The sequence below is a fragment of the Podarcis pityusensis genome, assembly GCF_964106645.2.
Source record: "Podarcis pityusensis genome assembly, chromosome: 5".
Classification (NCBI taxonomy): Eukaryota; Metazoa; Chordata; class Lepidosauria; order Squamata; family Lacertidae; genus Podarcis; species Podarcis pityusensis.
This window is the reverse complement of record NC_138032.1, coordinates 30244890-30271208: the sequence shown is the minus strand read 5'-3', so window position 1 is coordinate 30271208 and position 26319 is coordinate 30244890. Positions and strand designations below refer to the sequence as shown.

Sequence of the window (26319 nt, the reverse complement as noted above, 5' to 3'; positions counted from 1 at the left end):
ACACGTTCGGAGGAAGACATGACTGATATTCTTATGCACTGTTTTAGACTCGGATGCATTTACTGTTGAAGTATGTTGCTTGATCCATTTGAAATCAACATTTTTGTGATTAATTTTGAGTGTTGCAATGAAAGAAAGTAGATACAGAGTTGCCTGACACCAGACCATTTCTTCTTGCACTCATCCAACTTTTCAAAAGCTCCAGAGAAAATTTCAGTGTATGCTTTCCTCTGTGATTAAGCAATAATGTGGACTGCTTATTAATGCTCTTATAATGTTTGAAATAATTTTTTCTAATCTCATTTGATTGTGTTTCTTTTTTTCTTTTTTGCACCCTAAGAATATTAGCTGGGGGACTTCTGAATCTCCACATGGTTCTGACACTGTTGCAGAAGTATCTGGATGTCTCCCAGGCCAACTCCTTTTTAAAGCGAACCATGATTCACTGGTTTCTAAGATGCTATTAATTGAACAATCACATTTCTAACACAAATCTGAGGGTTTGTTTGTTTATAAGAGTCATGCAAAGGAATCGTAATACAGTGGTACTTTGGTTCTCGAACTTAATCCGTTCCGGTAGGCCATTCGACTCCCGAAACCATTCGAAAACCAAGGCGCAGCTTCCGATTGGCTGCAGGAGTTTCAATCGGAAGCTGCGGAAGACGCATCAGACATTTGTTTGCAAACTGGAACACTTCTGGGTTTGTGGCGTTCGGGAGCTAATTTATTCGACAACTATGCTGTTTGGGAACCAAGGTACCTCTGTACATATTTACCCAGAAGTAAGTCCCCCTGAGTTCATTGAGTTCAGTTAACCAATCATGTGAATGGTGAAAACAGCAGGTTATTCTGTGGGAGGGTAATGTAAACATTCTCACAGTAAATAGATGCGCACAATTGTTGTTTAGATAACACCAATAAATGAATACTTGTGTATGGCTGTTTTTACAAGTCATGCATAAGAGAGTAATTTTATGGGGGGGGGGAAGAATCCATGGGAGAGAGATCACCAAGTCTAAAGTCCTGTTTGGCTTATGCCGGCAGCCCCTGGAAAAGAGGGTGGTGTTTTTCCCTTAACAAAAAACCCAGAAGAACAGCTCTGCTTGATCAGACCTGTGGTGCATCTAGTACAGTATTCTGTTCTCATAGTGGCCAACCACTTATGGAAACCTGCAAGCAACAGTACTCTCTCCACTTATATTCAGAGGCACACTGCCTCTGAGAGTGATCATAGCTACTGTGGCTAGTAGCCATAGCACACGCATGCACATGCAAACACACACACACGAGCACATAGCATTGGCACTTGCTTTTTCCATATAAAAAATAACATTTATCCCCCCTGCCTCTATTTATGTTTCATTGTGTCTATATTGCCATGGCACATTCTGCACCAAAGGGTGATTTAAATAAAAAACGAGTTCAATCAAAAATATTTACCGGTATATGCTGCTTTTCTGGTCAAAGCCTGTCCAAAGTAGCTTCCAACAATAAAAATTACAAGTAGTATATTGAATAATCAATATTACAAAAAAAAACAACCTAAAAATAAAGCAGATCTAAACTCAGCTTGTTAAAAGTCCTATGTTTATGCGCATGCTTCAAAGGGTTTGCTATTTGAAATTCGCTGCACTTAAGCAGAAATGAAATAACAAAACCAATATGTTTTGGAACTGTCCTTCATACAAAGTTACATCTCACAGGCTCATATGCTTTCCAGATGAATATGAACCCTGCCTGGTTCCACCAGCCTGGCTTCTCAAATGCATGAAGTTTGCCAAGAGAGTTTTCCATGATGATATCAGATGTCACTGCTGGAACTAGAACACTCTGTAGTTGTGAGCATCAATACTAGCTGTTTCTCCAAAACAAAGGCCAGCTGCCGCAGAAAAGACTCCTCTCAATAACTAGCTTGATGTCGGGTAGATCAGAGAACAAAACTCTTGCTGTATTTAAAGCAAAATCAGATTTCCCAGGGAGAAAGAATCGATGTTTTATTAGAGGAAGTGATCAATAAAGAAATCATCATGAGCTTGGACTGACTGTTGATAAAGACTTCCCAGACTAATAAACACAGTATCTCAGCAGCTTAAGCACATCATTTGGGCTGGTTTCCTGTAATACCTTTTCATGAGCATCTCAAACAGATGCTTATATGTCTCAAGCCACAATCTGATTGTCAATGTGGCTGCTTGGGCTTCCAGGGGTGAAAGTGGTTCAAGGATAAGGATGGGAAAATCTGTCTATTTTGGTTCCTTTCCATTTTTCATTTGTCCACTCCTCAGTTTTCCACATTTCCACATCAGTGCCCTCATGAAAATTCACCAGCACCACACCCTAATCAACTACCGTATTTTTCGCCCTATAGGACATACTTTTCCCCCTCCAAAAATGAAGGGGAAATGTGTGTGCATCCTATGGGGCGAATGCAGGCTTTCGCTGAAGCCTGGAGAGCGAGAGGGGTCGGTGCGCACCGACCCCTCTCGCTCTCCAAGCTTCAGGAAGCTATCCACAAGCCTTGGGAGCCCGCGGGAATTCCCGCCGGTCTCCCAAGGCTTGCGGACAGCTGCCTGCATCCCGAAGACCAGGGCGCGCTGAGAAGCGTGCTCCGGGCTTCGGGCAGCTCTCCAGAAGCTGTGGGAGACCGGCGCGAAGTCGCGCCGGACTCCCAAGGCTTGCAGAGAGCTGCCTGCATCCCGAAGCCTGGGGCTTGCCTGGGGGTGAAATAATTTTTTTTTCTTTATTCCCTCCCCCCCCAAAAACACTAGGTGCGCCCTATGGGCTGGTGCGCCCTATGGGGCGAAAAATACGGTAATATAAACTTTTTTGGTATGCAATTTTACCTAATAAACCTATCTTTGCGAAGCAATTTTCTGCAGTAAAAAAGGTGTTTGTCATTTTCACAAATATTTGTATTTGTATTCACTCTTTAGTATGTGTCTTATTATTTTTTTAAAAATACATTATTTTTTTATATTGCAAAGTGTGGAGAAATGCAAATTTCAAAGAATGGTTATGTTTCAGTCTGTGTATTGTTCTGGAAATTATAAATTAAGTAAGTTCACCTGTAATATTGAAGGAACCCCCTAGTCTGCATATTTAAGGAACTACATAAGCTGGCCCAAGGCAACCAGCATTGGAGAAATGGCAATCTCATCGCCATCGACATTATAGAAACATATAGCTTTGCTGTGTTATAATTCAAATGAATTGCATTGTAATGTTTGTCTTCATTCTATGATGTGAGTTGGCTTGAGCAATCTCTTCTGGACTGAAAAGACAGTGTGAAAATTTTGATAGGCAGTAGAGTCCCATGGCAGACTGTGTGGGGCATCCCTTGCCCAGGAGATTCTCATGTCAGGATCTCCATAAAACACACTGAAAGCAGCATTTCCAGGGAGGAAAATGAATGATGCTGTGGAAAATAAGTGGGAGGAAGAATTATGCACACACACACACAAAAATGTGTCTTTATACTTATTGCGGCAACTGACTCATACAGGCATGTTTTCCTTCAAGTGGAACTGTAGGTAGGCAGCAGAGTTCCTAAATGTTCCTGCCGATACATTTTCCTGAAACATCAGCGTAATATCATTGCTAGTGATGTAACATCAGCACAGCAGCTGGTACGTCAAATCGCAAGTGTTTCTTTGCTGGCACAATGCGTCTCAGAACAGGACTGTAAGAGAATCGGAAGCAGAGCCAGCAGACCTGCTGCTGTGAAACTTTGTGCGTATTCAACATTTACTTAGTTCAAAGTAATACGTGCATAAAGGGGGGGGGGGAATAAAGTATTGCATATCAGGGAATGGGGTGCAGGGGTGAAAGGAAAGGTGCTAAAGAGGGATTGGCCATTCATTAAAAGAGTGATGGGGAGGGATTTTAAAGGACACTTTAGAAGTGTATTCTTTGCCAACTTGCTTCCCAAACATGTTTGACAGTTATGGCTCCTCCACACAAACTATTCACGGAGCATTCGTCTTGACTTGCTTGCACTATCTTTGTTTAGAGGCCACACGATGCCTAGTCTTTATTGAGCATTTGTTCTGATTTGTTTACAGGCTGGTTATAAAGCAATGAGCTGAGCATTCATTCTGCATTCATAATGGTTTGCTTGTGGGGTATTTATGCCACACTTTTCAGAATATGATCCCATATAGTGTCCCCTCCCTCAACTTACTTTTTCATCCAGTTTAGCAAATAGAGTCACTTCAAGTGCTGATCATTTTTTTAAATATAAAAAGTCTGTTTGTTTTTACCAAGAGTTAAATATGCCTTCTCAGCGTCTCCAGAAGTTTCGCTCTTAATGACATCTTCAATATCTTTGCCAGTCTGCTAAAGTGCAATGATCAAATAAATCTTTAAAAAAGAGCTTTTCCTTGTCACTTTCGTAACTGCAAAAAAGGCCTGCTTCTTTTTTAAAAAAGCAGATTTGAAGTGCTAAGGTGACACAGCACCTTAGTCTACTTTAATTGGTCAATTTATGGCATGAGCTTGAATCCCTCCTGCAAAATAGTGACAATCTGGAGGTACTCTTCGGAGTAACATGGTGGGATGGCATTTGCAGGAGGGTCTCGCCCTCCCCAAAAAACACCACCCCATTGTTGAGAATTCCACTCATAACCCATAACCCCCCCCCAAAAAAAAACCCTCATGTGGAAATGTGGAGAACCATGAATTTAAGACTGGAAAATGGAGAAAGCAAAATTGACATATTTGTCCAACTCTACTTGAAACACCCTATTTCTCTTGTCACTGAAATCAGCAGGCAAGCAGAGCCTCCTGGGATGTGTATCCTTTGAACAAAGTGCCACAAATGTTTCTTTTTGCTGGCAAGCATCCTGAGCCCTTTAAAACACTTACATTTAAGCACTAGCCTGCTAGCCCCAGTGAAGGGCATGCCTGTGAGTGGACTGTCAAAAGGATGAATGAAGTGCTCCATCCTTCCTCTAGGCCCAACATAGAAACCAGGTGGGCTGCCAGAGGAGGAAAGACTTCTCCACATCCAACAGAGATTTGCAGTGGACTCTTGGTCCATCTTCTGATAGCCACACCCCACCCCCAGCAGGATTAAATAATAATAATAATAATAATAATAATAATAATAATAATAATAATTTTTTATTTATACCCCACCCTTCCCGGTTCAAAAACCGGGCTCAGGGCGGCTAACAACAAATTTAAAACACTTTAAAACACTTAATTATAAAAGCAGCATAAAATATAGTATAAAAACATGAATAACAATAAAATTCAAAAGTCAGTTATATAATCCCCAGGGCTAGCTGGTTGAATTGGTCCTACTTGGGCCAGCAAGGAGGCCAGGGGAGAATTAGCTGTGGGGTTTCAGAGCGGGTAATCTTCATAAAAGGGGAGGGGGAAGGAAGAGAAGGGAAATAAAAGATCAGGCTGAATTCAAATTAAAGGGCAGACAGAATAGCTCTGTCTTACAGGCCCGACGGAAGGAGATTAAATCCTGAAGGGCCGTAGTCTCATGGGACAGAGCATTCCACCAGGTTGGAGCCATCACTGAAAAGGCCCTGGCCCTGGTGGAGGATAGTCTGACTTCCTTAGGGCCCAGGACCTCTAAACTATGGTTATTCATAGATTTTTGCAGGCGTGTAACTTTTTTGGGGGGGTGGGGAGGAAACTAATTTACAAGGGTTCTTTCATGGCAGATGACAGCCTGGTGTAGCTTCCCCATCACTCCATCTCATGGCCTCCCAGTAGGGTAGCAATAAAACAGCTAGCACATTTGCAAAGCTAAACATGGTCTGGTATGGTTTCAAATTGGACGGGGGACCGAGTGCTGAGATTCCTGTATTGCAGGGGGTTGGACTAGATGGCCCTGAGGGTGCCTACCAACTCTACAATTCTATAAGTTTGTGAATCTATGTCAGGAATAGCTTTGCCTGTCTAATTTCTGCCTTCCGTGCAACTACTAAAAGCCTAGGAGCCCTAGCTTTTAAGACATTTTAGGCAACAGTGTATTAGAAGGGTCTCACATTGCAGCTTCTATCAAAAAGAGGATGAGATGAAAAGGCAAGCTATATAATCAAATCATCAGCCTGATGGAATTTCCAAATGTGTGTAGCCTGTTGTACATAACCCAGCTACTGTTTCATTTCGCAGGCCTGTCATCTACATTGTGCTTCAGGCCATGATGTTCAAGAAGCCATGCTCTGATAATCATTTCCCTATCATCAGAATTCTTTTAGTGCCAGCCTTTCCTGGAATAGGCAATTTGCGGCCCCGTATCATTGGTCTTTTCTTCTAAACCTGGAAGAGAAATGAAACGCACCTAAGAGGAACACGCCGTCTCATTTATGTATAAGAAGGGAGGCAAATTATGGCAGTTCAGAAATCACTGTGCTATTGCAGTCTCTGCTGCATCTGCTGATGAATTTCCATCACAAAGAAAACAGGAAAAACTCACTTATTTAACCCTTTCACATTATGCACTTGTAGCTGCTGGTAGATTGACTAGAGCTTGACTGAGGAGAACATCTTTTATAGTCTGACACCTTATATATGTGAATAATGAACTCAGGTTCTGAGTTCTGACAGCTATGGGATTAAAACAGGAGAGAGAAGTATTGGTATGCTCAGAGGAATCCCAAAGTTTCCAGAAGTAGGCAAAAGAATCTTTACGAAAATAAAACCCCAGGGGGCAAAAACACCACAACAGCCCAAGACTGAGCATATACAGTAGCCACAGAATACCAACCTTAGCTACCTCAGTTCTCTTCTGCTGCACCTGGAGCACAGCAGCTTGTTGGTCAAGTTAGTTTACCTCATGAAGAGCAATAACTTGCCACAGCTGTGCTTGGTTTCTGGAGAGGAAGCCTATTTACAGTGGTACCTCGGGTTACAGATGCTTCAGGTTACAGACGCTTCAGGTTACAGACTCTGCTAACCCAGAAATAGTACCTCGGGTTAAGAACTTTGCTCCAGGATGAGAACAGAAATCGTGTGGTGGCAGCGGGAGGTCCCATTAGCTAAAGTGTTACCTCGTGTTAAGAACAGTTTCAGGTTAAGAACGGACCTCCGGAACAAATTAAGTTCTTAACCCGAGGTACCACTGTATTTGGCAGCCCTGGCTGCAAGTGGGTCACTGCTGCAAGACCAACCCCCAAAAGGAAGACACAAAAGGGACAAATCCCTTTGTGTTACTCAAAAGGGACAAATCCCTTTGTGTTACTCTGAACTGAGGTGTTCACTGTGGGTGAGTGGCATTTGAAGAGCTTCCTCTTAGGTAAGAGATTGAAGCAGTTGGGCAGGGCAGGGGGAGATGTGTGTTATCTTGGCTTCCAAGTGAGAAGGGGAATGCTAGGGAGCCATACCTGTGTTGAATACATGAATGGAGTTCATCTAGTGTGATCGCTGCCTGTTTGGTGATTCCGCTATTTTATATTGTTCTGCTGATTTATTGTCTCTTTCTTTTGTATGCTTTTCACTGCTTTGGAGACATTTGGTCCAAGAAGTGGCATATAAAGAAGCTATAACATTAGCAGAACCCAACTCTGAGGGTCTTGTGGGGGTCAGCAAATGGAAAACCAGGAGTATGGAGAAAGCCACTTCCGAGCTGGAGAGGAGGTGGGGTTGCGGGCTTCGTGCCCTCCCCCCACGTGCACGGGGGCTGGCTTGCAGCCCCCGCAAGATTGGGGAATCCTCGGACGCGTCATCTCCCTTGCCAGCCAATCGGCCCACGCTATTTAGGGCTGGCGCAGCCGAGGATTTCCCTCTTTCGCCACTCCAGCACCCCAGCTGCTCGGGTTTCCCACCCTCCCACCCTTTAGGTTTGGCTCTCTGACATTCCTATGGACCTCGGTTGGTCGCCGTTAAGGGGCCTGGTAGGAATTTTTTCCACTTGGCAAATTGGCACCAGCCATTTGGTTTTTTTTGCCTACCTTGTAGCAAATCGTCACAACTTCTTCGGCATTGGCGGTTAGGCATTGGTAAGGGTATTGTTATGCAGATGAGTGGGGGGGAGGAAGCGCCATCACCTTCCCCCATATCGAAAGGTAGTCCGGTAAAGGATTCCGGGGGGCGTTGCCCTGTCCGAAGCCTATGGAGTTGTGGGCCTAAGGCACGCCCCCGAGCGGTGATCCAGGGGAAGCTCCTAGTTGACGTGCCTCAGCAGGACTCCCCCTACTGGTGGTTAAGCCTTGCCAGTCTTCAAGCAATCAGGCTGAAGCCGGTTAGACGATAGGACCAATGCCTAAGCCAATACCACTCAATTCCTGTAATCAATAAAGTTGTGGCCTATTTTCGTCCATTAACCTAAAATACTGGTGTCCTGTGTCTTTATTTCCGAGGGGGAGGCGGGAACTAGCCACGCAAGAGTCAAATGCATTTTTATGAAAGAAGGCAAAAATAGCTGGCTGGAACACTGAAAAAGATCATTCCGGAAGCCAGCATACTGTTTGTATGGCCCACTTGAAAACCTATATTGCCATTGCAAAATGGTTAATTCTTTCATTTCTTCATGTTTTCATTAATTTTAGAAGAGCTGGTGCAAAATACACCAGTCTCCTAGTTCCACAGGAATTATTTCAAAGGCATGCCTTAGCTAAGCAACAGGCGTCCCCATATAGTTTGTGTGAATTAGAATGTCTTGCCACATCTTGAATCTAATATGAATGCAGCATCCAGATGTCTGATCTTCCAGAGCAATTTAATTTCCATAGCTGACTTTGCCCCCCTCCCCTGCACCTTTGCAGGTAGCTATGGCAACCAGCATTTCACCGCTGACATCTAAGCAGGCCACTGGTAACCATGATGACTTATTCAAGACAATTATGACTACTGGTTGGTTTCTCCTTTTTGTGTGTGTGCGTGGGGGAACATCTAAAGCATTCTGCATCTGTATCTTTGGGGAAAGAACGACTTCGTTTCAATCCTTTGTAAGTAGGCTAGACAATCTGTCAAGCACAGCCAAATCAACAGTGCCTGTCCTTTGCTTGGCAGTGTGCAGATGGTGCCGCAGACCTGCCTGCACATCACTAGGTGATAGATGTGGTATTTTGTTCCTCCAAACAGCATGCTCCTCTGTACTGTGCGTGGAACCATATTTAGAAGAGCAACTCCTGTACAGAAACCTGTTACTTCTCACAGACTGACCAGGGCAAAGGATGGAAAACACTTTGCATGACACAGTTGCTAGATTAATGACTGAGCTGGGATCCATCGTGCATGTTTGCAGGGAAAGCATGGCACTGAACCCTGTGCGTGTTGACTTGAAAGTTCCACCGTGCTCAGTGGGGTATATTTTTCCTAATAAGTGAGGGGGGATTGATTGCTAACCCACCCTGAGAATTGTAGCTCTGGGAGGAGGGGAATATGGTTTCCTAAAAACTCTCAGCACCCTTAACAAACTACAGCTCCCAGAATTCTTTGGGGCAAGTCGTGAGTGTTTAAAGTTGTATGATAGGGCTTTTTTTCAGCCAGAACTCACTGGAACGCAGTTCCGGCATCTCTCAGGTGAGCACCATTGCCATTATAAGAGAACAAGGGAGGTATTCATACTGAGTTCTGGCACCCCTTTTTCTAGAAAAATAGCACTGATGATAGTGCTTTAAAGGTATGGAGTGGATGTGGCCTTTATCCTTAAACTGGACTTCTACTGGGCAGCCCCTCAAACACGTGGCAGTTGCAAATAAAGGCTTGTCCTCTGAGAGCCCTTCAAGTTGAGGGTTGTCCTTTGCAAAATAAGGCTCCATTGCCACACTAAGATGCTCTCATCCCCTGTATTCAGAAGAACTAAGTATTCTCCAGGCATGGAAGGGTTTGGCAGTGGTTGAGTTTGTTTGTTTTGGTAATTTCAGTATCTAAAGGCAGGAATGCATTTCATGGTGTTCTTCAGCTTTGAAAGAAACTGTGTGTGGGAAATGTATCTTCTAGGAATACCGATTGTAAACTCCTAAGGTTTTAAATACAAGGATGCCTTCATAAAGAATATTTGCCTTATTGCACATATCATGTCAAAAAGATAAGACTGTTATGTCTGGAACAGAAGCAACAATGATATAACTGTTAGATTTCCATAACCGTTTCCAAGCTAAACATTCTTCTCAGATGTTCGTAGTTTTCTTGAAATGTTCTTTGCCTGCCAGTTCTGGAACAGCCAAAGGAACCACAATGCAGTTCCTCTCAAGGAGCATAAAGTCAACATTGACTCTGGGCACACTACTTTAGACAGAATTAGGGCAAAACAAATAAAACCAAGACAGATATAACACTGTGTAAATTTTGTAAATTTTAATCTGGACACGTCCTCTTTGCTGACCAAAGTGCTAATGTCTTGTAAGGAACTCAACTTGGGAAATGTAGCTTAATTCTATTTGCAGATTATTTGCAGAGAAGCTGAGGACTTGCAATAGGCCTTGCTTTGGCACAGAAGTGCATCTTAGAAACTTTACAAATATTCTGTTTTCCTGCTGCAGGGATGAGGGTTTGCAATGTATTGTTATTGTTATGTATTGTTATATTTTAGGCAGATATATATACCAACCCAGTAGCTCATAAACTCAAACTCCCAGGTTATTTCAACCCTTTGGGAGTCCCCAGCAATATGTTGTGTCAGTTGCAGTGGCAAAGCTTCCTGTCTGAGTGCAATGTGCTATTTTCTCTTTCCTATGCTTCCATATCTGACGTGCATTTTATTTTCTCTGACAACTAACTGAACAATCCCTTGATGTGTGTGTGTGTGTGTGTGTGTGTGTGTGTGTGAGAGAGAGAGAGAGAGAGAGAGAGAGAGAGAGAGAGAGAGAACCTGTGGCCCTCCAGAGGTTGTTACATTACAGCAGGTACAGTGGTACCTCGGGTTACATACGCTTCAGGTTACATACGCTTCAGGTTACAGACTCCGCTAACCTAGAAATAGTACCTCGGGTTAAGAACTTTGCTTCAGGATGAGAACAGAAATCGCGCGGCGGTGGTGCGGCAGCAGCAGGAGGCCCCATTAGCTAAAGTGGTGCTTCAGGTTAAGAACAGTTTCAGGTTAAGAACGGACCTCCGGAATGAATTAAGTTCTTAACCCGAGGTACCACTGTATTCTCATTGGCCACGTGGGCTGGAGCTGGTGGGAGTCAGAGTCTAACAACTTTCTCCATCCTTATTTGATATACACCTATCCTACCTTTCAGCTGACGACAGGCATACATAAAACCAAGGCAATCAATAATAGCTAATAAAACAACAAAAGTGACACAGTTAATCATGATAAAAAGCAGCATTGCAGGCAAGAATTGTTGAAATTCAGCAGAATATAAATCCAGCACTTTTAAGTAGCAGGAAAGGGTGGAATTTGCCCATTCCCCCAAACTGTGATAATTTTAAATACTGTGACATTTATCCTATAGCAGTTCTAGGATGTCATCTGTGCAGAGAATTCAAGAGAAGCATTTAAAGGCACCATAAATCATTAAGGATAAATAGTAAATAGGTATTGCTGACAAGGCAAACTCCGAAAGGCTGTATTTCTGCCACATTAGTATTTTCTCTCTCTCTTCAAACTGCTGCTGTTATCAGATTCAAGAGTGCGCCTTAATTTAGGCTGCGCAGCTGACAGCCAAAGTAGGCCCAAGCTGAAACACTATTTTACCATTTCCTTTCCAATGACCTCCATGTTCTTAACACGTGTGTGTGCATGTCGTGTGTATGCATATGGGAAGATAGAATGCCACCGACCATCTGAGTCACTTTCTCCAACTAGCTTAGTATTGCCTTGACTGGCCATGGCTCTCTGGGGTTTCAGAAAGGGCTATTTTTCATCCCTCCCAAGAATGCTAGAGAAGGTGTAGCTAAGTTGGTGCTGCTCAGATGTTGCTGGATTACAACCAGGGATTGTCAAATCTGTCCGTTTTCTGCTTCTTTCTTTCTTTCTTTCTTTCTTTCTTTCAAAAAGGACATCTTGAAAATCCAACAGCATTTGTGTGCTCATTTTGCCTAATATACACATGTTTGCAAAGCCATTTCCCTTCATACAGTGCATTTTTTTGTATTTTACTTCCCTAAATATATGCATTTTTAGGCACACTTATACATGCATTTTTGTACGCTTTACTTGGCAGGAGTAAAGTGCCATTATCCAAAGTTATTACTTGCATTGTAAAATTCAGAGCAGGGCGGATTTCAAAGGATGGCTGTGTTTCAGTCCTCATTATTTTTTTCCAGAAAGTGTGAATTAGACAGGTTTGCCTTTAAATAGGAGCAGGTTAGAATTTCTTCCTCATCCCACCATCCCTGAGCATCAGCCATGCTGGCTGGGACTGATGGAAGTTGCATCCCAATAACATCTGGATGGCATCACATTGAACCAGTGAACTTTTGTATGGAAAGGTTGCACTCTGCCATTAAGTCGCAGCGCTATATATTTCCTATATTCTTGCAATGGCATACTGTACACTTCTTAACGCTGTACTGTTTTATAACGCTGTACTGTTTTAACACTTGATTGGGAGCCGCCCAGAGTGGCTGGGGAAACTCAGCCAGATGGGTGGGGTATAAATAATAAATTATTATTATTATTATTATTATTATTATTATTATTATTATATTCTTGGATTTGTTTTCTTGAAGAAACTTCTTTTAAGAATTGCGTCATCTAAGCCCTCACTTTATTCCCTTTTCCTGGATTCTCTTACATGCTTCAGAAACCACTGACCCACGCACAGAAAAAGGACCACACACATTTTTGGTACACCAGCTGTTCATTTGTTTACACTGAGTGTCTAACTGCATGTCATTAGAAGACAACTGGATATCACTTAAATACCTAGAGGAGGAGCCCCAGCATTCCTCTGGATTAACAATAATCTTTATTAGTATTATTCCTCTTATTTAAATATACAAGTATTAATCATATCAAGTTGGTTGAAAATTTCAGCAAAAGTATTCTAGAAACATCCCCGTTTCCTTGATAATCCAAAGTTATTACTTGCTTACTCACAACAGAATCAAGTTTTAAAAAATATGATGTTAATGTATCTTCATGTAGCAGATTTTATATATACAGGATGGTATACAAAGAGATTTTAAAAACTACAATGCAGTATTCAATTTATCTTTATTATTGCTTGTAAGCCGCTCTGAGCCCGGCCTCGGCTGGGGAGGGCAGAGTATAAATAAAAAATTATTATTATTATTATTATTATTATTATTATTATTATTATTATTATTAAACACAGCCAACTGTACAATAAAATTAAGAGGAATAAAACCACTAAATACAAAGGTAACAAAAAGCAGGAAAATCTGGCCCCATAGCATCATTGTACAGTCGAACTTCTACTTACCACAGCCTCTTCTTATGGTTGTTCCAAGTCGTGAGCGTGGCAAACCCTGAAGTAACTGGTGGATTTGCTGCTGTTCGTACATGCACAGAAGTGGGCAATCGCCGCCCCTGCCTGCACACAATGGCGCCTCTCCCAGTGACCCATTTCGACCTCCGGACAGACCTCCGGAATGGATTATGGTCGCAAATAGAGGTTCCACTGTATAATAACTGGGGCTGGCATCACTTCCCCATTTCAAAATGAAATGAAAAAACACGCCTTTCACTCCTTTCATCCTCTGTGGACTAGTCTTGATCCCATTGTCTACTTCTCTGAACTCTAGAACACGGACAGCTAACATGGGCTTGATGCAGCCCCACAAGCAATGTTTTCTTCACCACAAATTTGGTCAGATGTGGAAAAAAGGGAAAAAAGAAAGTGGTCAAAGTGCTTGACACTCCAAGGGAGATGCAAATCACCCCCTCCCCGATAATCAGAGCAGTCATTTGAGGAGTGGGTAGGGGGTGAGCTATACAGATCAGCTGAGGAAGGGGGCGTGCATATATCTCTTGTATGTGTGTGAGGACAGCCTGATAGCCACACCCACTGCCAACACACACACACACACACACACAAGTGTGCGCACATGTGTATGTAGAAGAGAGAAATTTGAGAGTAACTTGATATGTGTTGGCCCCAGTGAGCTCACCCACCCCGCAAGAAGTCACAGTTCCGAATCGTTCAGTCAGGGAGCTTGACAATAACTTTATCATTTATTTCTCAACCAGGAATTCAATTGCTGTAGGAAACTCCAGGCTCCACCCAGATGTAACTAAGTCCAGTGCCACCTAGTGACTACCCTGTAGAACGACATTATCCATGCATTATCCTAGCGCATTTGTGCAGCCACAGAGAAATCCAAGAGGCTGCATAGCGCCACATGAACAAGCTGCTCCCTTTCACATTAATTTTAAGCCAGGGAAAAATAATGTGCAGCGTTAAAAAAAAAAAAAAGAGAGAGGCTTCTTCACCAGTCATCCTAGGTCACTATGACCTTAATAGCATAGCAGCTGTTTCATTTCTACATGGATAGCAGATGCTGAGCTGCAGTTCAAATGTACCCTGCTTGGGTCTTCTTCCAGCATAAGGCGATACACATTTCACACGCATATGTCTTATTTCTGCTGAATATTTTGGTGCGTGTTCACAGTATGTTGTTTTTGTTTTTGCAAACAATATGACCGTCTCCATTAATGTCTAAGGCCTCTGCTGTCTTGAAGAATAAGTTTAGATGCTGAACAAATTTCTCAGGACACAAAGTTCTCTTTGACTCCCCCTCCCTTTTACTTACGGTTCATTCATAGGCTGCATTTACACAGTGGTTTATTCCATTTCCTAACTGTTAATTTCTGCATTATATTTGAGCTTTCACCTGGCATAAAAGCACGTCTGGAAAACTAATGGAATACACTACTTGTTTAGCATTCATTTCCAGGTTGTTTGATTCCAGAAAAAAATCAATTTGCAGACTCTTTAACCTGGAAAGTAGCAGAAGTAAAGTGTAAAAAGTTGGGGTTGTATACTCGCATACAGAGATTTTCCGCTGTTTTCATATTAAATTCTATATGAAGCATTGTTTTTTCTTCCTTTTCCATTAATTTTTTTTGCAGTGTCAGCCAGCTTTCAGATACATTGTATTTCTCTTAGTTCTGTTTTTAAGTATTTGAAACAATTTATCCCAACAAGTCTTTCCTACTAATGATTTGTGGACTGTTTTAAGTATTGCAACTCCTGCAGGTACACCAAAATGACACTGACAAACATGTAATGTGTGCTGATGAGGGAAAATGTTGCTTGGACATATATATTTTACAAACAAACATACATACCGTACATACGCTACCTATTGGCTGTTGATCAATGACTTTCCTTTTTTTTCAGAATTTGCCCATTTTGCAAATAGCTTTTCTGCATTTATTGGGGGGGGGGGAGAATTCAGAATTCAGATGCTATGAATTTGGCTGGAGTAGGGCTGTGTTCACCCATAAATAGCTGGTTGTTCTGCTTTTGTGTTGATTGAAAGAAGCAGCCTGCAGTGGTACCTTAATAGCTGAACGGCTTAGATCAGGTATCTCCAAACTCGGCCCGCCAGATGTTTTGGGACTACAACTCCCATCATCCCTAGCTAACAGGACCAGTGGTCAGGGATGATAGGAATTGTAGTCCCAAAACATCTGAAGGGCCGAGTTTGGGGATGCTTGGCTTAGATGAACAAATCAGCTCCTGAATGTGGCAAACCCGGAAGTGAGTGTTCTGGTTTGTGAACGTTTTTCGGAACGTTTTTTGGAAGCCAAACATCTGACGCGGCATTTGCTTGAGTACAGGAAGCTCCTGCATCCAATCAAAAGCCACGCCTTAGTTTTTTAACTGTTCCGGGAGTTGAAAGGACTCCCAGAAAGGATTAAATTTGAGAACCAAGGTACCACTGTATTATCATTTATTATCAGTGTCAAATGGGAGGACAAAATCCTGCAGAATGAATAAATCTGAACAAACTGATTTGCCCAGATTTTTCGAATGTATCTCTAGGCTACAATAATCTGCCATGAGGTGCTAAGATTGAGTAAAACCAGCTTTCAGTATCCTTGAATGGCATTCAACAAGCTGTTGAAGAATGCTGGAGAATCTGTCTCATATGAGGATCAGTCTGAATCTAAATCCATCTGCCATTCTTTTTTGTCAGCTATCACCCGCCCTCAGATTCTCTGCCAAGTTAAGACCTGCATTGTTTTCTGCCAGTTGTTGCAGTCTGTCAAACTATTAGTTTGACCAAAAATCTTCTCAGTACAACAGCTGTTGTATAGTTTATTAAGGAGACGGATTGGTGGCCTCTTTCCATTTTCTGTAGTAGAGGGGTGCTTTAATATGCTTGAAAAAAGAAAAAAAAAACCCTCAATGCTATTTGACTCCTCTTACAGATTGCAAGTTTGACTCAGGTGTAGACTAAATGAAAAACCAATTGCATCAACACCAATTGCATCCTGTTGCTGTTTTTATTTTGATTATGTTCATTGTGGCTTTATATTCTGATTTTACCTGAGGTATAGGGCAATATATAAATTCGATAAATAAAATAAATAATAAATGTACTACATGAATAGAGGACAAAACTGGGTTTTCCTGGTGTGCCAAACCTTGTTTATGGAATGCAGGCTCCTAACTGATTTATTTGCCAGATCATATACACCTCCCTGGCAGGGCTCCAACTCCAGGCCTCTGCAAGATTTCTCCTGGTCTCTGGGATGGGAGGGAGAAAGGAGTCTGGAGGACAGTAGTACACATTTAATTCATTGTTCAATGCAAGCCTTTTGGGTTTAGTTAGAACTGAGCAGACTTCCTGACTTCAGAGCATTTGACTTCCCTGCTGGTTAATTTCCTGATTTAAGCAAGAAATAGTTTTCTTTGCTTTATTTGCACAGTGTCAGGTCATGAGAAAACTCCACCAAATCATTCTTCAATCAGCGCTATGTTAAAATCATGGGAGCTCTCGCTCTCGCTCTCGCTCGGCTTGCTTCATTGCTAGCAATGAGAGCCATGCTACAAAGTTCAGAAAAGGGCAACCAAATGGCAGAGCCTTTGTAGTTTAGCAAAAAAAGTAAGAGGTGGCATGAGAGAAGTCTGAAATTATGCATGGCATGGAGAAAGGTTCCCCCCCCCCCCAGGAGGGGAGAGTGCCTTTGTGCTTGGGACTTGCTTGTGAGTTTTCCATAGGCATCTGGTTGAGAAGATGGTGCTGCACTAGATGGGTCATTGGTCTGATCTAGCATGCTCTTGTTGAGTTCTTAAAGAGCCCCAACCTCTTCCACTTTCTGTTCATTTCAGATTCCTCCCCCCACCCCACAATTAGAAATGGAGACTTTCAACTATTATTTTCAGAATCTTCCAGAACTGGCAAAACTGGAGAACGTGGAAGATGCTCATAGCCAAAATATTACCATCTGAATTCACTTCCTATATGAGATGTAGCATTGCGTTCAATGAAATTAAAACATTGTGCTTAATTTGCGAACCTTGCTTCCAAAACTGGGGGTTATAAGCACCTACTCCAGAGTTAATTCCCCAAAGCGTTCTGACTTGGAAAATTCTCAATCCCTTTGTGCCAGATTTATGTCTGAATATTCAGACATTACAATGCTCAAGTGTAATTGACTGTTCTCTGTGTATGGTGTAAACCTGGGGAAAGTAATGTTTTAAGTTTCCCTAATGGGGGCATCTGCTGGGAAAGGGAGAAATCACCCCAAATTGGGCAAATGTCTACTCAACTTTTGGGTGATTTCATCTTTCCCCAGCAGCCCCTTATTTGCCACCCCGCATTAAATTTGTTTATTTAAACCATTTGAGGTCTCCTTATAGGACACAGTCCTCTTTTGGAGGCCTAAAAACAAGCAACGGACACCACTGTTCATATAATACAATTTGATTCAATATGCATAATTTTCAAACCACAAAATGTCAATAAGCCAGAAGCTTCCCTGTAACTTGAGTTAATCAACATTTAAAAATATTATTCATAAAAATGGCAAAAATTCAGCAATCTAAGCAATACTCTAAAAACAAACAATCTTAATACAATCCTCTTTACCAAAAGCCAACTGGAATAGATGGGTCCTCAAAGCACATTATTCAAGAGATGCCCCTGATTCTCCATGGGGACTTTTTTGGGGGACACAGATGTCTGCAGTAGGGAGGATGCAACAGGAAGCTCTCCTCCTGTGAAATTTCTTATGTTATCTCAGGATCCAAATAATTTCCCATATTTATCTTCATGCCTCTCTTTCCGTAAATACCCAGTGCTAGAAAGTGGGGGAAATCCTAACGTCTACTCCCTTGTCCTCCTCCTGCCCTTCCTTTCACACTGATAATAAACAGATTGCTTCAGGGAAGGATAGTCACGGTTTGTATACACGCCACTCAGCTACATGCAGAGTGTTGTGGAACCAGTGGGAATTGAATGGAGATCAGCATCTCATGCATAAAGAAAAGGGTTGATGTCATTAATCCTCTCTGACTCAGATAGAATCTGGCAGATGCGCACAAGGACTATGCTCTTTTCCAAAGGGTTAATGCAGCACTTTTTTTTCCACAGAAGGCTGCAGGATTTAGCTGTTCAGCTCCCTGGGGAGAATAGTTGCTTTCAAACAGGTTGTGTAGCGGCAGATGTGTACTGTCCTATTTCCTGTTCCCCTAGACTAGCAGTTCTCAAACTGTGGGTCCCCAGATGTTGTTAGACTACAACTCCCATCATCCCTGAGCTCTGGCCTTGCTAGCTAGGGATGATGGGAGTTTTAGTCCAACAACATCTGTGGACCCGCAGGTTAAGAACCGCTGCCCTAGACAGACATTGGAAAGAAGGGGATGCATAGATTTATGAGGCAGGGGGAGGGGAGGGCTGGCAGAAGTTTCAGCGGGTGCACCTTCCTTGTGGCAAGGTGCCTTCCTTGTCTTGATCATCTTTCGGTTCTTTCCAGCACTATAATTCTAGGCTGCTAAGTTGCTCTGGAATAGTTGCTGCTATTTCTCATATTCTCATAGTAGAGGAAAGATGGAGAACTCTTGACTCACCCATATGACGTGTTGGGTTGTTATACACATGCAGCATAGGTGGAATTGAGACTCAGGAGGAGACTTCCAGATAAGCAGGTCCCTTTGGCCTTTGGCCACACAATGGAACTTAGCATCTCCTCACCTTTTGAGCCTACCCCCAGGCTCCCTAAGTATCTTCTCCAACCCCCAGGAGCAAATTTAGAGGAGAAGGAGGGGAAGTTGTGTAAATGTAAGAGCCATGCTCATCATTTCTCATGCTTTCATTTCATCCATTCCGCTCCACTCCATTTCATTTGTATCACGTACTTTCTCTAAGCATTCAGAGCAGTGCTTTAGCCTCATTGCAAACTGGTGAAGCAGGCTGGTACAGTGGAACCTCAGTTGTTGAACGCTTTGGAAGTCGAACGGTCTTCCGGAATAGATTACATTTGACTACCGAGCTTCCACTGTACTAGGGCTTGCTTTACATAGGACAGCTTTCTCTCTGAAGGGCTGTCTATCTGAAGGAGTCTTCTCTTTGAAGGGCTGCCTAGTCCAAGTCCTGTTTGTAGGCAATGAACCCTAAGAAGGGGCAGTGGGAGGGGCCCAGAAGTTGCTCCTCCACAGTTAGCTCCTGGACAGCAAGCCGAGCCAACATAGTGAGAAGTTTTATACTTCTATTTGAATTATCTTAATTACTTCTAAATGTGCCTCTATCCATTCAAATCAGCAGATGCAAATTCAGTGCGAAACTGCATCCCCCACCCAGGAGATGCGTTTTGTTATGTGTGAGTGGCACTCTAGTCAATTAGAGTAATGAATTGTCTGAAGCCACTCAGTCATGTTCTTGACTGAGCAGGGATTCGAACAAAGGTTTCGGATCCAATAATTTTCAACCTCCCAACCCAGCAGGCTACCTATTGAACCATAAGTTGGAGCAATATTTTGTTTTTGTATGGGACATTACTGACAAAGCACAGATGGGATTGTTGTTTTGTTTTCTGTATGCCCTATCATATCAGGAATTATATGAATTGGAGAAGAGGCAACAGGAGGGAGAAATGAAATATTCCCAGCAGGTCTATAGCCACATGGATTAATACCAAAGAGTTCTCAGCATAGAAAATTACATGTGTTTTTCTTTCTTCTGGGTGTCTAGAAAAGCTATTGTAGCAATTCCTTTGCCACCAGGGAGAAAGGCTTCTGTGTTTTTAGCTGCGTTCCAATTGCTATTTATTCAGAGATTAGCAGGGGAGTGGGACTGAATTTGGACCCAACAATCTCCACAAAGTTGGAAAAAGCAAACTTTGGGTACTCATACTTAGTTTACAGATGATTATGCAAGTCTGTGGGGGATGTGAAATGCCAGATATGATATACTTAGGTCAACATTAGAAATAATATTACGAGATAAGGGACGGGTGGGTGACACACACACATACAGACTTGGCAAAGCAATGCTGCAGACAGATGATGTTGTATCAAATCCCCATGGATGTTAATCCAACATCAACAACTCCTGGGCCATTGTATGGGAACGTGTGATGAGGGGGAAAGATCGTCATCTTAGACAACAAAGCCATGTTGATTTCAAATGATGGGAAGCCCATTATACTAGTCTTTATGTCTCTGTATTAAAAAATAAATAAATTTGAAGATTGAAAGTTTTTGATTCTATAATTACATGCTTGTTTAACCTTTAAAGAGCCAAGACTCAACTGGGAAATATCCAGGCTCTATCATCAAGAAGTCTTCAAAATCCAGTGAGAAATTGAAATGCCCTTTCACATACACATCCCTGAAAGTTACGCAGTGGGGATGACATTTATGTTATACACAGAGAGCATGGTTGATTCAGGACTATTTTCTCATCTTGGCCCTAGATCACTCTATTTGCTTCTGGGATAGATTACGTGATGTGTAATTTCAGTAAATAAAAAGGAAGATAGCAGGATGGCAGAGAATGGGTGGTTGCACTTGCTTGGTGAAAACATAATGGAACACAAACAGCTGCCAAATTGCCATCCAGATTTCACTTACTTATATCTTTAATAGCTGCCTTTCTAAATAACTAATTCTTCCACAGCAACTGACAATAAAAATGATACAACACCTAAAACAAGCCAAGTGAAAAGTAGGACAGAAAAGTATGCCATAACCCAAATACTTACATTAAAGAAAGAAAGAAATGTTTTCATTTGCAACTATCTGGGTGGACTTTGCAGCTGCTTTCACACTAGCTGTGTGGTCTGGAATTGTCATATTTTGTTCAGTCACTTCTTACAGAGAATCCTGACATGTTTGCTAGCCTGTTGCATGGCAGCCTTTCTGCATAGTCTTCTTACATATACATCCCTATATTTGACATATTCCTCCATCCCAACTTGCAGATGGCCATGAAAGGGATTTTCTGCTGATTGCTCTTTCTCTTAACTGTATTGCCCTGTAAAGCTTCTTCCTCCATTGGCACAAAGCGACCGTCAGTACAAATCACAGTTTCCACCACTGGAGTGTGAGTGCCTGAGTTGTGTTTGTGTCCACACACTCTGGCACTGAGCTTTGTTTAGGAAAAGTTACTCAGCATCCTCAGCCTTTTTCATTTTCACAGAGGTGTCAGGAATCCAACCAGTTAAACCGCAAGCCTTTGAGTTCATGCACTGACTCCAGCATGCAGCTATTGTAAACTCTTGGGAATCACGTGATGAAACTTCTCTTCAGAGGCTATTAATTCTGGCAGCGGACGGAGAAAGTTTCCAGAACTCAGGAAACTGCTTCGTGAACAGTCTTCTTGGGAGCTTTGGGAAGCACAAAATTATTTGCAGACTCACGTAAGTTGTTCAAGTCTCTTTTTCTTTGTTTCACTGCGCTAGATACAATAGTGTTTTCTTATTATTACCTTGTCTAGAAGAAGAAGAAGAGTTTGGATTTGATATCCTGCCTTTCACTCCCTTTAAGGAGTCTCAAAGTGGCTAACAATCTCCTTTCCCTTCCTCCCCCACAACAAACACTCTGTGAGGTGAGTGGGGCTGAGAGACTTCAGAGAAGTGTGACTAGCCCAAGGTCACCCAGCAGCTGCATGTGGAGGAGCGGAGACGCGAACCCGGTTCCCCAGATTACGGGACTACCGCTCTTAACCACTACACCACACTGGCTACACAACACTGATAAGCTATGTATTCAGATTCTCAGAGCTTTGATGCATTAAGCTTGTCTTGATAGTAAGCCTTCCCCAAAAACTTTTTTTGCCTCCCACGTTTATATATTTCTTGTATTTTAGAATGGCTTTTTCACCCTTTGTTCATTTGTGATCACATACTCTCTTTGTGGTGCTGTCTGCTGGATTATCTTCAGACAAACCAAAGTATTGCTCTGATAGAAGCCCAAGTCTGTGAAGCTCTGTATATTTTTTTCAAAAGGAAAGGAAAACTGCCATATGATTATTATTCTTATAAGAAATAGCATTTTGTATACTTTTTCTTAGTAAGTCGTGCAACAGCCTAGGGGAAGTATCATCCTCATCTTGCAGAACTGAGAGTGGGTGACTGATGCTGAGGAAACTCAATGGCTATGGTGACATTTGAACCAGAATCTTCTCAGCTCACACTCCCAGGCTGCGTAAACACTATACCTTTAGAACACATTCGAAACACATGTTTCCCTCAGAGTGTTCTGGGCATTGTAGTTCACCTCTCACAGAGTTCCCATTCCTAACAACCTTCAATCAACTGCAGTGGCCAGAATTCTTTGAGGGGAGAAATGTGCTTTAAAGGTACTATGTGTATGCAGCCTCAGCCACCAAACATAACACCAGCTCTCATAGAATTAGGGGACGGCAAGCGATGCACACTGCATAAAGGATAGACTACACCTCAGGGGCACAGCACCATGCTATTCATGCAGAAGATCCAGGTTCAATCCCTGGGATCTCGAATTATAAAGGAGCAGGCAGCAGGCACTGTGAGATGCCAGAAAGCTGCTGTCGGACAGGGTGGATGTCATGGAGCTAGATGGAAACCTGGTGTAAAGTCATTGAGATGGCCCTCCTCTAACCTTCCTTAAAATATTCCTAACTGATAAAACTGTTCTACTCTATTATTTCCAGCGTAATAATATGATGGTCCTCTAGATATTGTTGAATTGCAACTCCTCCCAGCCCCAACCACTATAGACAAAGGCTGGTATGATGGGAATTGTAATCCAGCAATATTTGGAGGGCCACCCTGTCTCCATCCCTGGTCCTGAATATTAGCTCCCACATCTGTAATAAAGGAATAAGAATGCTTGGCATCTTTCCTGGGCAGCTGCAAAGTATATAAAATACTGATTATGATGATGGTGGTCATTTGGCATTGTTCCTTTTCTTTTGAAAATAGATAGACCAAGGATTTCCCATTTGCAGCTATTTAGCTTTCTAAAAATGTTTGTATTTATTTTGTTTTCTGGGTTTTGATTTCTGGGTTTGATGTCCCGACCTATTTCCTCTTGCAGGTTCCTGGTTCCCCCACAGTGCTTTGATGTTCACGATGGATCATTTGAACATGACCCAGCCCATGCTTGCTGCTGAAAGCACAGAACCTGCTGCGTCCACTCTTGAGAAAGGCGGAGGGAACGGAAACGAATACTTCTATGTCCTGATCGTGATGTCCTTCTACGGCATCTTCCTGATGGGCATCATGCTGGGCTACATGAAGTCCAAGAGGAAGGAGAAGAAATCCAACTTGCTGCTGCTCTACAAGGATGAGGAGAGGGCATGGGGACAGGCTGTCAAGCCTCTGCCCACCATCTCGGGACTGAGGTCTGTCCAGATCCCCATGATGTTCAGCATGCTGCAAGAGAGCATGGCACCGGCTCTCTCCTGCACCCTCTGCTCCATGGAAGGCAGCAGCGTGAGCGAGTCTTCCTTGACAGACGTTCACCTCACTATTCAAGAGGAAGTGGCTGATGCCGAGCTGGGAGAAACAGGCGAAGTGGCTCTCCTCGATGACAGCAGTGAAGGTTCTTCGGAAAGCATCCACCAAAATTCCTAGCGCTTGCAGGACCTGGAGATGCAGCATCTTTTGAATGAGTAGAACTGAAGGAAAACCATTTCCCATCTTGCCTCCTTTCTCAATTTGTCGAGCACCAATGATGGAAGGGGTGCCTGGAAGCAGGGAGGAAAGGCAGGAAGCAGAAAAACAACTGGGTAGGCATTTGTTGTGCATAGGAGAATAGCTTTGTTATTAAGGACAAGGAGGGATATTTCTCTCCTGGCAAATGTGTTTGCGTAGGCTCTCGGTTTGCTTTAGAATGCTGCAAATATCTGGGAAGTAGCTGAGAAACATCAGGGATGTTTCATGAATGAGCTGCCAGCCTCATGGATCTGGTCTTATGAGTGTTTCACCCCCATAAGCAAGTCTAAAAGAAAGAGTTTCTATGGAAAATGTGGTCACCAAGGGCAGGGATAATGCAATACCAAACAAAGAGCTTTGCTTCAGCCAATGACTAAGCACAGTTTAATTCATTCTTGACTCTCAAATATGTGCAGCTGTGTCAGAAGAAGTAGGTCCATGTGCAAGTATATCTGAGCAAATATTTCTTTCAGAGTGCCCATGAAAGAAATGAAGCTACATCCATTCATACCAGCAGACCATGATCTCAATCCATGGGGATACTAAACTCTTTTCATTTTAGTAGCATTTAGAGGGGTAGGGGTGGGGCAACACAATGAAACGGAGTGGGCACTATGGTGAAATTCTACAAAAGCAGACACAGATCAGGCTAGGTCTGCATCATGATGCATGCATTTCTATGTCCTGATTTGCTGTAAGAATGTTTACCCCAATGGCTCCATTCAGCTATCATATGAAAAGCATGAATTAGAGCCCAAATCATACTTCAAGTTTCATAGCAGATGGGGGCAAATCATGGTTCAAATCTGCTTGCCTGCTTTTGTTTTCCATCTGTACAACACGCTTGTTCCAATGATGCAAGATACGGAACATGGCCTGTAACTGGCAATTTAGATTTCACACTGTAGCACCATTATCACAAAACACTGGGCTGGATTCAGACTAAGTTAGTCATGCTTGAAATCAGTGGGAGTTAAGTTAGTAATGATAAAATTGTCCCACTGATTCTAATGGGAACAAAGCGTTACTAGCTTAGCCTGGATCCAACCTTTGGTTTGCAAATGCCCTTCAAACTTAATTCCTGATTCTCATTTGCTGGCTGTCTGCAAACCATAGTTTGTCAGTTCAAATATCATGCTAAGCCATAGGTAAGCTTTTTAACCATAGTTTGGCACTGGTGTCTCTGAAGAACTGAACCACACTGTATGTTCATATTACAAACGCTTGAAACTTGCCAGTTAAACCTCTGCACAATTTTCATAGAGGGTTTAATAGCACTGGGGCAGAGGGGTTTTGCTTCCATCGTGCATTGCAATGGACAGTAACGTCAGATTGGTCTCATAAGTATGAGAACAGATATGCTGCCAAAATGCCTCTCTGAGTTTTCTGAGTTAAATAGCTCCAGAACATATTCATTGCCATGGGATACGGTGTGGGAAAACAGAGCATGAAAAGGGGACAGGCACAAATGAGGCAAAGAGCTCTCATTTCCCACTCCCATCTGAAAGTCTCAGTTCCAAGTTCTGTATGAGTGGGGACAGACTAAATGGGACCTTCACCTCCTCTTTCTGATGTCACTGGGGATACTTTTGTTTGTGCAGAGACTTTGTTGCTCATTGACAAGTGGCTGCAGATCTCATTAAAGGCAATGGGAATATTTCATTGACTCGGCCGATCAACCCGCAAGCATGAATTCTGGGTTGCTTTATTCCAAGAGGGACTGTTTTAAGTTTTCAAAGGAGCCAAATTACTTCTGGCATGTTGCCTGGAATCACTTGAATCCTGAAACTTTCCAACTCCGACTTTCGAGTTGTCATGTTTTTCCATTGCTTTGTCCTCATTTCTTTGATTTCCGTACAAATCTACTTGTCACTCTCTCTTTGCTTCAAAAGACAATTGTGTATATACTTTGATACCAAGCTGTATATATTTGTCTTACATATTTAAGTTTAACTGTTCCTTTCTGACAAACACTAATTTTTATTTAAATAAAGCGATCACACTTTTGTGAATTTTCTGCGGTGTGTGCTCAGTACTCCAATGGGGTCTCTGTGGCTCAGGATTCCCTGGGGCAAATCTCACCTTTGCCATGAACTCTGCCTTGAGTAAGCGGCTCTGTCTCAAACTCAGTCCTCCCTTGCTTTCCCACCACTTCAATATGGAGCTACGGTTGTTGTAAGGATTGCAACAGACCAGAATTACGGTGGCATGACTTCGACATCAGTCAACTTCTTTCCTCCCCCATCTAGCCTGATAAAGAGTTCTGGGGGACTCAAAAGCTTGCACACAGTGTGTATTTTGAGTCAACATACCTACTTTTATTTTGTGCAACAAGATAATGTTTCTGAAGC

The 26319-nt window shown here is 42.5% G+C and overlaps 1 protein-coding gene across 1 annotated transcript; it reads left to right on the top strand.

Annotated features, from left to right (window-relative positions):
- Positions 1-8891: 8891 nt before the first annotated feature.
- Positions 8892-25984, top strand: KCNE4 (potassium voltage-gated channel subfamily E regulatory subunit 4). Its single transcript, XM_081007017.1, has 3 exons — positions 8892-8906; positions 21469-21688; positions 23349-25984. Exon 3 carries the CDS (start codon positions 23375-23377, stop codon positions 23885-23887), a length of 513 nt encoding a protein of 170 aa, XP_080863143.1. The 5' UTR covers positions 8892-8906; positions 21469-21688; positions 23349-23374; the 3' UTR covers positions 23888-25984.
- The last annotated feature ends 335 nt before the right edge of the window (positions 25985-26319 follow it).

Excerpts from the sequence above, each read along its gene's own strand:
- KCNE4 (XM_081007017.1), top strand. The coding sequence starts at position 23,375 with ATGTTCACGATGGATCATTTGAACATGACCCAGCCCATGCTTGCTGCT.